The 12,756-nt window shown below is 31.2% G+C and overlaps 1 protein-coding gene across 1 annotated transcript; it reads left to right on the top strand.

The window, feature by feature from the left end:
* Positions 1-780: 780 nt before the first annotated feature.
* LOC134278784 (uncharacterized) lies at positions 781-10,270 on the top strand. The gene is made up of 6 exons (XM_062761068.1): positions 781-784; positions 936-1,115; positions 1,475-1,565; positions 1,852-2,020; positions 2,111-2,204; positions 10,170-10,270. The coding sequence occupies exons 1-6, from the start codon at positions 781-783 to the stop codon at positions 10,259-10,261; spliced, it is 630 nt and encodes a 209-aa protein (XP_062617052.1). The 3' UTR covers positions 10,262-10,270.
* The last annotated feature ends 2,486 nt before the right edge of the window (positions 10,271-12,756 follow it).

Below are 12,756 nucleotides of genomic sequence, written 5' to 3'. Positions count from 1 at the left end.
TTCTTAAAAATTTCCAATTCAACATGTAACTTAGTTTGTAAATATATAGTGTTTAGTAGTTTAGTAGTAGTGCTAGTTGTTTTTGTTTTTCTTTTTCCTTTGTTCTTATGACTTTTTAACTTTTTTATTTGTCCTGAGGAAGGGACAGGGCGTCCCGAAAATTTGACAATTTTTATTGTTCGTGTCGTTGGTCATTTTAGTGCTTTATATAAATTTCCATCCGTGACCTTGTATCTACTTGGTAGATCCGACATTTAGGATATACAGTGTTGTTGGTTTTTTAGTGCTTTTTATATAATATATATAATGTATATATAATCCGATGAAAATATTAAACTGTCGCGAAATTTGATATTTGTTTTCATTTCGTGCATTTTAAAATCTTGCAAATCCTGCATCGTAATGTAGAGTGTTTTCTTTTCATGTGTATTTGTGAGAAGTAGAAGCACTGTGCTAAAAGCCTTTTGATTATTTCCGGTATTTAGTTCGGTTCGCAAGTATCAAAAATCAGCTCCGTTTGGAGACAGCTAAATTTCCAGTTAGCGACGTTTCTGACGTATTCCTGGCACTCAAGATATCAAAATAGTAATTTCAAAAGCCTGGAAAATGTCAGATATTTCGGACTAAGTGTTACAACAGACTCAAAATCTATTATTTTTTTAAAAAAAAAACATTATATAGCGGAATCGAACAACACTACAACAGAATTATCATCAACAACCACTGATCAAATAGCGAACAACTCATCGTCTTCAACACCTGCGCATACAACTTTACTTAATGAGTAAGCACATTTAGGCTTTATTGTAATTTTAATGAATATACTTAATATCAAGCATTGTTTTAATTTGTTCTCCTCATTTTGCAAAGTCTATTATAAAGTACATTAACCAATGAAAATAGATGATTTTCATGCTATCATATTTGTGAAAAAGCGACTTATTTTGTTCTGAGTCCCCTCACATCCAGTGAAGGAGTTAAAATACTACAGCCTAAACAGAGGGAGGTATCAAGGGTAGATATATACTTTAGGGAAGGACCGAACAATTCCTCTCCTTCAGTGTTTGATGTGTATCTGGGAGACCGCTTCTATATGTTTATTACATACACAGGTGGTAAGTAGTTTATCTTCACTTTTGTATCCATTTACCTTTTTGTATCAGTAATCTTGCTTTTCAAGATTTTTATATGAATAATTATTCGTGCTAATCAGTATATACAAGTACTTCAATTGAAATATGAGGATAACGAACAGTTAGGTCCTCAGGTGGGATCAGGTACCATGGAGAAGTGAGCATCCCCTGTTGGGTCACACCCTCTTTGTGCTCCTTGTCATGATCTCATAATCAAGCAAATTTGGTATCTGATCTTTGCTTTTTCCAATTCTCATTTTTGATGCATTTAAAAATGAAAAGCTTCACATTGAGATCAAACAACCACATAGATCGCAAACCTTTTATTTTTTTTCTTTAAGAACATCATGTCATCAGACCAGTAGAATGCAAGGCCTTCTCTGGCACAGTAGTAAAAGAAGGATCAGAAAACGTGACTCTTTGGAATACAAGGTGACTGGTTTTATTTAAGGATTTTATTTATCGGTAAAGAAAATTGGTCATAAGTCATTGCATTTCAGAATAGGTTCAAACTTAGTCATTTTGAGGTAAATCAATTTGAAACTTATTTACTTTTTTATCTAAATACTCCAGAAAGTGAGACTTCACATGTTTTAGCCCTAGAGTATTATTCCCTCAATTATATCCATTCTTTCGTGTCCATACTTTACATTGGAATAACGAAATTATGAATTGATAAACAAAAATTATGCTCATTGGCATAACTTTCTATTTCTAGTTCCTGTAACTCGACAGAGAGCAACGTCTTAATGGACAATTTCGATCAGACATCACCTCAAGTTTTACGAGCTCGACTGTATGGATTTCGCTTCAAATCAAGTTCATATGTCACCATAGAATGTATAGTTCGTATCTGTAGACAGAATACAAACTGTGCAGATGAAGAGGTAGACTAGAAAATGAAGACTAGTAAAAAAAAAAATATCAGCTGATTAGTTGACAGATATGATTTTATATTAAAAATGATTTTATTTTAGATTTGTCATGAAAGTAGAAAAAGGCGTCGCAGGAAGGAACCATCAGCTCTTAGCTCGTCGTTTTTCAAGGTTCTGAATCGGAATAGAATTCACAGTAAGAATTTAATACCGGTATATATGTACGAGTATATTCATTTTTCGAGTCTTTTAAATCTTGAAAAAAAAAAATTATATGCATTAGCCTGAAGTAACATTATGATACTAACTATTGCTGGCTAATTCAGTAATCTCTAATATAAAGAAATTATAGTGTATTTTACCAAAACAAACAATCGGTTTCCTCAGGAAGTTAAATCGTTCATTATTCATTTTCAAAGATAACTAATATTTTCTGCTTGTCTTCCATCTGGCAGCTGGGTGCACTAATTTATCTAATCTTAGAAATGGCAGTTTGTGTTTAATGAAGATGATTTAGATTGCATTTCTCGAATTTTTCACTCGTTTGGAAACGCTGCCAATTGTAGGTGGTGACCGGCATTTTTCCCTAATATACTCGGCACTCAGAACCATTGAACAGTAAGGGATCTTTTTCATACCAGCACCTACTGCGACACGGGAACTCGGTTTATAAAATACGATCTCATACGAAGGACCGGTCTCCACGTTCCACAATGGGATTCGAATCCGCGACGTAAGGATCAATTCCTTACTTCACAACTCTAGAGCAGACGCTCTTACCACTGCACTACGACATTGAGGACACATGAATTCTATGAAAATTACATGTCTTTAACGTTTTTTATATAAATATATAAAAACAAGTACTCTTATCATTGTACATTTTGTGTTATTTTAGAATTTTCGAAAGCAAGTAAATATGAGTCGTGCATTATTGAGATTCATGTCCGTTGCCCAATCATTTTAGTTAATTTAATGAAAGATTGTTTAAAGTTTAAGTCCTGTATATTTACTCCTTAATATATCTACACTGACGTAAATTAAGAATACTCCAGAATAGGTTGTTACAATAAATGAAAGCGCAAAGGGATGGATTTTCTATAGCATGATAATTGCAATCTGAAAGAACGGATTGTCTGAATCGAGAGATCTAATTGATAATCAGTTGGAAGGGACTGTTTAATTCCAGAGTTACTTTCTTGAGAAAACAATGTTAATGTTTTCTTTTCTGCTAAATGAAAGATAACAGAATATAATTTTTAAGCTTTTTTAAAGCAAAGACTGTCTCTGTAATAAATACATACAATACAATGACCATGTCAGCAATTACATGTACAACCCATCATTAGTTCGTATTCTGATTGATATACAAATTGTTAGACCTTTGTTTTCATGCTAAATTCTACTATTCTGTCTACCTGATGAATACATAAGGCTCTAGGCGGGCGTGACTTATAAAAGGGGACGCTTTCTCATTATAGCACCTGATTCCGTATCTGGAATCTCAAGGGGTCCGTGTTTTGCCTTTTCCACAGTTTTGTATTGTTTGTATTACATAATTTTTAGATTTTATGATGTAATGTTGTAAATGTATCGCTAACTATGAAATAATATGATTTTTTATATTTGTAGATGGAGCTGAAACAATCCCCGTATTTCATCGATTCACACTGTGTTTCATGTTTGTACTGGCCCTTTTTATCAAGACTCCATATATTATATAAAATTTATATTATAAATACTATAATATAAATTAATTAATACTTTAATTTCATTTTAATAATCACAAAAATTCAGGCTGTTAATCTGAAAGGAAATAAAACAAATATTAAACAATAATCATTCTTATTTTTAGTACACTTGATTTCCAGTAGTTCCACAAAAAATAGGTGCATATAGTTTTGTGTGAACATACACTATGATGTAGATCCCAATGCCATTAAAAGCTGAAGATCGGAAAAGAGACCAAAGATGCACACATCTCAAGTGTCCATTCAGTGTACATCTATCAAAGATAACATATTGTTCTGTTCATTATGATAAATATACTAGTCATTAAAACATTTTTACAATAATAATTTTTTCTTACTTATTTTATGATGAAACTAGTACAGTGTGATATCAACCTCGTGATGTGATTTACAGTACCATTCAACATTTTTTAATACAGACCAATAACCAAAGATACGAAACTCGTCGACAATTTTATCTTTCCTGAAATTAAGATAATGTATTCATATTCGTTTTTTTTTTATTTTCACACATTTATTCAAATATTAGCCAGAATTTTACCTAACCCCTACCACTCATCCTGACTAGAGGGTATGGGGTGTTATAATTTAAATCACAGTCACCCACCCATACATACAGATAGACATTCCATCTGTATATATATACATAGTTATTACGTGAAATCAAAGATGTCTAAAAGTAAGCTCATTTTATTAGGACTTTCCCCCTAAAACCGTTTTTACTGCAGCCACATTCACCTTCAAATAGCTAGTTCATATATACACCCTCTTTTCCTCCACATCATTTTCGCTTGGTTGTAATTGGACGGATGGTTCGACAAAAAATTAGCCACTATGTCTTTACATTATTACCCCCCCCCCCCCCCCTAGTAAAAGTAAAAACCCAATCGTCTTTTCATCAAATGTCTATTATCCATAATGTAGAAAAATAAATAAGTAAATATACATGTACAAATTACTGATTGATTGAATTTTGCTTAACGCTGAGTCGGCAAGATTTCAACATTTATCGGCGGGAAATTTTCATCTGTTGCATGCAAAAAACATGTAGTTGATAACCTTAATATAGGGAACTGTTTAAAAATATGTTAACCATTAAAAGAGATTTCATCAACAAAATATCTCATAATGTACAAAATTTTACTTTAAAAATTAATTTGATGTAAATAATCTAAAATTCATTGTAAAAAAAAAAATAATAATCATGCATCGTTGGTACATTTTTAATTAACTTCGTGTGTGAGAAACCCCACCTAATTTTAGAAGAATAAGATTTATAGTTACATGTAGCGGAAAGTCATGGGAAACGTAGTATACACATTGGCTGAAATTCTCGACTCAATAAGTATGCATGCATTATTTTTGGAAGATGATTTTTTATTTTTTGTTCTTTATAGCATGTTGTGACATGACCCGGTGAGTTTTCCTTTGAAGTCAAGCATACTGTAACTGCGATACAGAACACTTTTGTGGGCGTTTCTTATGCAAATGAACAGAAACAGTACTGTATCAGCAAAATATCAACGATACAGTGCGGTTTATTTTTAGCGATGACGGAAAGCTGTATCCATATTCAGACACAACAATCGTTCGATTCGCATGATAGCACTGTTAGTAATTACTCAAAATTTGAGGTGATTTTATTAAGAATAAAATTTTACAAAATAAACTTAGTGTCAGATTAAAAAGAAAGAAAGGAGGGAGTGGGGCAGTTAAAAAAGGATTACTTTGAACACAACACACCCCAACCCCCCCCCCCCTGAAAATCGTATTTCGGGGTGGGTGGTAGGGGTGGGGTGGGTGTGGTAGGTTTATAATCAATTGCAACCAAGACACTATGTGCGTTACTTGTTGATAAATTAAAAAGAGTATGTATAAACGATTGGCAAAAATAATTTACAAAAGCGAAAAAAGAAAAAAAAAAACTTTAAGTTTGGTGGGATACTGTACATTTAATTTAAACATGAAACTAAAATACCCCCCCCCCCCTTCCTTTTATCTGTTTATTTCAATTTTGTATATGATGACAGGTGGAGGATATTGTCGGAGATTTCTCTCAGAATACTTTATATCCGAAGCATTTTTGTTTCAAAATACGATTCCTATATATAAATATGTTTTGCATTAATTCGTAGCTTAAATTTAAAAAAAAAAAAAATGTCAACAAGAGCTGAATAGATAAAAAAAAAACTCTACCCAAATTTTTTTGAAAACAAATTATATAATGCATCCCCCAAATGATTATTTTTAAAATAATAGTAAATAATTACCTGCACGTCCACCTCACTCGGCATTTCAGTTGCGAATGCTTAAAATGGGATACTTAATCAACTTTCTGCCAAAATCATCTGATTGGTTGAGAGATATGTACCCAAATATGAATGTAAATTGGTGAGGTCATTAGAAAGGTCATGTCACAAGTCATTTAGAATACTCGTTTCCTACTGTATCAGAGACGCAACATTCTAATGCATTTGAAAAAGAGGTTTTACATAATGTTTACAAAATATTTTTATCAACAGAAAAAAGTGAAGGGATATCAATATGAATGTCAGAAATGCAAAAATTGTAATTTCTTTGTTACCTTGAGTATTAGAAATGCATTGAGGGAAAGAAAAAGAAAAACACAAGCTTTGTTGAATTACATGTACAGAACATTTTCTTTCTTTTACAATTCAATTAACTGCAAACATTGATTACGTATAGACTGTATTGAGAATGTCTTACTGAATATTTTATTAGAAAATTCAGTTAAGCCAATTAAAAAAAGAATAAATAATGCTATGAATTAGATAGTCGGATTCTGCTTGGGTGATTATTATTCGATATTCAGCCAGCGAGATAGCTTTATATACATGTATGCTGACTTAAGAAGCCCCCCCCCCCCCCCTCCCCAAAGAAAAAAAAAACATTGACTCTCATTTAGAGAAAAATAATATGTATGAAGGCACGCGGCGTACGCATCGACAACAATCCTGCTATCCCGTTCCTAATCCAGTCCAACACAACACTTATGAAATTATAGATTAAGAATTATAATTAAGTTATCTGTTGTTAGTATCCACCCTCTCTTCAAAAAAGAGAATTGTATAAGAATTTTATAATGTTGAGAACGTTTTGATGTTATAGTTGAAAGTCTTAGTACAAAACGAAACCATATTCCTGTTATTCACGAACAGATGAAATCCTGGCTCAAGATGATTTTTGCAGAAATGTTTGGTGATAACGGGGTTCAAAATACTTAACATTATGCTGAATATTTAAGAACACCTTTCACAAAACTATTGTTTTTTTTTACATCCGACTTTAGAGTATTTTTTTTTTTTGGTTTACAACTGTTTAAAATATTAATGACGTAGATGGATATGTTTTACAAACCGGGCCCATCTTCTTACATTTTCGCCAGTCAAGTTAAAGAAATTTAAAATCATTAAAAAAATCCTCGGTATTTTTTTTTTTTTTTTATAAATTTGCAAAATAAGGAGTGAAATATCTAAGAAAATTTACTTAAAATCTGGTAATGGAAGAGAGACAAAAGTTAAGATAGAGAGAAAAAAACGTCTTTTTTAAAGGAAATGATTCCCCTTGTTGAGCCTCTTTTTGCGTCAAAGGGAAGCAACTTGCACAATTTATCGTATCCAGTCGCTACGGACATTACGTGTTTCCGTTTGAGAATTACTTATATATGAAGAAATTGCCTTAAACAACACCAGAATTACTTGTTTCTTGATATCTCTTAATATTGTAGTTAGAAAAACGCGTTTTAAAAGTTGTTGAATCGTGGCCTTTGTACATTTTGTACTGAATCGATATGCTTAGCTGTTTGTTTTGTTTTGGTTGGTTGGTTAATATTCTGTGATAAATTTGAAAATACACGTAAATTCATTCAAAGACATGAAACATTAAAGTATATCTAATATAATATTGCGAATTTAATCGTGCGTGAATGAATACACGTGCACACGATGATAGTAAATGAAGTTCACACACTAGGTTATTACTGCATCAGTACATGTGCGATTTTCTGTGCCAGATTTCGTCTCCTCTGGTTTAAATTTATACTCTAAACTACAATAAAAAATATATTCTGTACTTCCTCAGTAATGCACCATGCCATTTTTTCTTCGCTGTATGTCAACCAACTTATTATTTATCTAGTGTTGGATATGGCCTTCCGTCTTCTGCTGTTTGAAAAAAAATAAGTGTAGATCGGACTCGGCATTCCTCTGGCTTGTGTTTACATTGATCCATGGTAACAATAAAAAATAAGGCTCTACGAAGGAGAATACATTAAAAAATGTTTATTTTATTAGTACATGTTTTAAATGATCCGATTTTTTAAAGAAAAAAATCTTTAAACTGCAGTTGACGATGTCTAAAACATTCCTCAACGTGAAAACCATGTGTAGTAAAAATACCGGGAAATCTTTCTCAACTTTATTCGCTTTTTTCTCATTATGACGTTGCATACGATAAGGTCGATTTCTATCCGACGAGGCTCATATACTAATTGAACTATAATTACATTATTTTGTTTTTTGAAAAATAGACATATTTCTAGTTAAATATGATTCTATCTATTTATGTTTAAGTATTTTTGCCAACAAAAAATAAAATTTAAATCTAACAACTTGAAAAAAAATCAATCATGCATACATTGACATATATAAATTTCCATTTACACATTTCTTCATGTTATTACAAAACATTTGAATCAAGAACAAATGCAAAGATATAAATATACTTTTTAAACAATATTTCACACTATTCATAGATATACAGACTTATTCATTTAGTTTTGTGAAAAGATTCCATTTCTCATCAAATTCTAGTACATTTATATATATAAGTTGACATAACTTGTGTCCAATCCCATTGATTGTGTTCAATATAATATGTTTAAATCAACTAGTATATTTGTTTTTAATGCTCTTTGTATTCATTCAGTTTTGTGAAAAGATTCCATTTCTCATCAAATAAACTGGTACATTTGTTTTTTTAATGCTCTCTGTTTTTTCAATTTTATACAAATTGGTCCATATAGTTTTAAAGTTGTTTAATTATTATTATAAAGGATTTTCTTTACACCTGGAACAGATATATATTATATTCAATTGACAGTTTATTTAATTAATCATTTCGCTTTCAGCACAACCAAACAATTTTTTTTTCATCAATTACAATATCAAATGAAAAAAGTCATAAAACCAAGCATAAACATTTATTAAAAATGTATATTTAATTCTACATATTCATTCTAAAGATGTTCTAGTGTTTCCTTTTCTTTGCTACAAAAACTGCATATACGAGGGCTGTTCAATAAAGAAATTGCTCGGAAAGAAGCAAAAGACGCTTTTCAATGATTTAGTCTTAATAAATTAACTTAAAAATTCTCTTTCAATTAAAATCCATGTCCATAAAAAAATTATCCAACTCCTGGCCCTTAGTATACTGAAAAATGGCAGATCTTATGATTTCTTGACTAGTTTCCTCGTTCGGAAAGGTGTTTTTACAAGTTTGGAAAATGAAACAAGTCAAAAGGCGAAAGATGGATATGAAGATAACGAAGAGTATTCAGTCTCAAAGTCCATAAAACTATACAAAATAAGAGCAAAGCAAACACGGACCCCCGAAACATCAGAGGTGGGATCAGGTGCCATGGAGGTGTGAGCAATATATCTTGCGAATATTGTTAGTGTGAAAAAAAAATCACTTTTTGTTTATCCCAAAAACTCCTTTACTCTTCATGACGTTTGGGTGTGGACGCTGTCTTGAAGAAAATTTAATATAGTGGATTCCTGATTCTGGTTCCCTCCTTTCATTAACCCTTCGATTTTTTGGCAAAAAAAAATTTTTTAAAAAATGCTTTCTAGACTCTTCCAAAAATTGCATATAACACTGTCTTTATGTTCTTGCAATTCTTTGCTCTTTTCGGACCTTTCCTGTTTTTGTCAAGCACATCATATTGTAAATTTTGTTTCGAGGGTTTTAAGCAATAGATTCAAGTTTCATTATTTGTTTGAATTTCAAACAAACTTGGATAACTACAATTTTTCATTTTTTTAAAATAATTGTTTAGATATTCTTACACGCTGTCGTTTCACTCAGTTTTCAAAACATAGGGTGATCTTTGAGAACTTAGAACATAAACTACTTATTCAGCCAATCAAATGCTTCCATTTCTCGCGAAGTATTGATTCTTCGTGGTGAAGAATTCTTCTATTTCTGAAAAATTCAACCGTGTCTGATTGGTTCACTTGACAGTTATATGGGTGTGTCTTCATTGATCTTTGTTCAGCACACAAAGAGAAACTATTTAAAAAGAATTCTTTACCATGAAGAATGAATTGGAAGCATTTGATTGGCTGAATAAGTAGGTTATGTTTTAATTTGATTATTTGTGTTTGTAGGTAGAGCTGAAACAATCCCCGTACTTCATCGATTCACACTGCGCTGCATGTTTGTACTGGCCCCTTTTATCAAGACTCCATATATTATATAAAATTTATATTATCAAGTAATTAATACTTTAATTTCATTAAAATAATCACAAAATGCGTTATGGTTGTAGGATAAAAATCCAGGCTATTAATCTGAAGGAAAATAAAACAAATATTAAACAATAATCTTTTGTATTTTTAGTACACTTGTTCCACAAAAAATAGGTGCATATATATTCATGTATAAGGTTTTGCGTGTACATACACTATAGCAACAAAATACAACATAATCAGGCTGGAATTTTCATTTATTCAAGAATGGGTTTTATTCTTCTTTTTTTCTTGGCTTGGATAATATGTTATTGTTGTGTTGAAAATCCTGTGCATGTTAGTTAATTGTACATTTTTTCAAAAAACAAGATCTTAAGTATTTTGGCAGGATGGGCTGGGATTGGGAGGTAATCACCAGAATTTAGCAATTTTACGTATAATGTGTTGCCATTGCATTGATTTCAATAATGTAAAAATCGCTATAATAGTGCGCAAGTTTAACTCAAGCTAGCAAAAAACTGGCACAACCAATAAAAAAATGTCTGTAAAATATTTTATCGCAATTATTTTTTCTTTCCAATAGTGCACAAATTATTTTAATATTTGCAATATTAAGAAAGTTATGGAAGTTTGTTCACACTATACTGAGTACTCGATTTTCAAGTCGGATGCGTAGAAATGCGTATATGCCATGAATATCGCAAAAGAGACCAAAGGTGCACACACCTCAAGTGTCCATTCAGTGTATATTTATCAAAGTTAACATTGTTCTGTTCATTATGATAAATATACTAGTCCTTAAAACATTTTTACAATAATATTTTTTCTGTACTTATTTTATGATGAAACTTACAGTGTGATATACAACCTCGTGATGTGATTTACAGAACCATTTAACATCTTTTAATACAAAACTAATGAGCAAAGATACGAAACTCGTCGAGAATTTCATCTTGCTTGAAATTCAGATAAAGGACTGGTATTCGTTAATAACTTTTCAGTCGTGCAAAAACATTATAAACTAGGAGACTTATTGTTCACAGAACAATAAGAGGTCTTTCCACCATCTTTGAATTTCAAATTTGTTTAATATTTACCTCTTTTAAATTAAAAATAATGAAAAAAATCCAGAAGTGGCTTAAAGCATTAAAAAAGTAACATTTTAAAATGTCCTTGACCTTTGACTTTGAAAAATTTCAAGGTCAAAGGTTAAGAGTCAGATTGCAATTAATCCCATGCCCCTATGACTTATAGTTTTAAAGATATGAGGTTTTATAGTTAGCACAAAGACTTTAAAGGGTGATAACTTATATAAGGGGTCATAAGATCCTTTTGAACTGAAACTCTATAAAGTTCTGACTAAAGACCCTTAAGACATCAGTGAACATTTCATGTCTCTACGGTTTACAGTTTCGAAGGAGTAGCGATAACAAGGTTTTTTTTCACAAGGGGCATTAACTTTTCAAAGGGTCAATCTAAGGGGACAAGACTAAAAATCTTTGAAAGAGTTGTAAGAGTACATATTAAAGACAAAAGATAGATAGTATATGTTTAAGGACGTTAAGAGCTATAGAAGACAATTTAATTCTCATTTTTGGAATGACCTTGACCTTTGACCTTGATATAAATTTGAAGGTCAAAGGTCAATAAATCTTTTGCAGTTGGTTTCATGTCTCTACGACTTCTCGTTTTCAAAATTTTTAATTTTTTGTAAAATTTAGACACTTTCAGGGGCAATAATTCATTTGTAACCGAGCAGCAAGGCAGATGTTATGTTTTCATAATTTATTCAGGAAATAAAGGCATTGATCTAAAATAAACAAAGTACATAAAAAGTCAAAATTACAAAAATTGAGAAAATAATATATGAGATAATTTACCTACAGTATACGTTTAAGAAAAAGTTAACTCTGTGAAAAAATGTGTACTGTAAACAATTCAAGTTGAAACCTTACAGCCTCATTATAATTTCAGTTACAACTTTGAATGCAAAAATACAATAAAGTAAAAGGATTGCAATCAAAATAATAACGTAGATCAAATCTTTATATGGCAATGAAACACATAATCAAATATACAAGTTACATAAGATGTGTATGATAGACACTGGATTTAAAATATACTTCTTTCTGGAAAGCGTATTACTGCTCTGATATACAAGGTAAAGCGCGGTAAATTTATACTTATAATGAAAATGTATCATTTGATGAAAAAATAAGAAATAACCAATCAAATGAAAGAGCCAATGGAATCATAGAATAAAACTTTACTCAGGCAACTCAATCCAGGTGCGCAATAGAACTTTTGGTTAATCAAATTTTAAGATTATATTTCTCAAAACGATATGAAAAAATAAATAAAATCGAATAAATACATATAGAAATAGATTTCATAATATCACACATTGAAGGGGTCGAAGAACTTTCACAATAATTAAACTGAAAAATCTCCATATCTCTACGGTAAACGGTTTCGAAGGAGTAGCGATAACAAGCGATACTATGAA

Source organism: Saccostrea cucullata, unplaced genomic scaffold (genome assembly GCF_032062105.1).
Source record: "Saccostrea cucullata isolate Sc308-1 unplaced genomic scaffold, CSIRO_AGI_Scuc_v1 ctg6117, whole genome shotgun sequence".
NCBI classification, from domain to species: domain Eukaryota; kingdom Metazoa; phylum Mollusca; class Bivalvia; order Ostreida; family Ostreidae; genus Saccostrea; species Saccostrea cuccullata.
The sequence above is the reverse complement of the archived record's forward strand: the minus strand, read 5'-3'. Positions and strand labels throughout refer to the sequence as shown.

Excerpts from the sequence above, each read along its gene's own strand:
- LOC134278784 (XM_062761068.1), top strand. Across the intron at positions 1,116-1,474 it reads GTTTATTACATACACAGGTG|AACATCATGTCATCAGACCA; the intron begins GTAAGTAGTTTA and ends TTTTTCTTTAAG. Across the intron at positions 1,566-1,851 it reads GTGACTCTTTGGAATACAAG|TTCCTGTAACTCGACAGAGA; the intron begins GTGACTGGTTTT and ends TTCTATTTCTAG.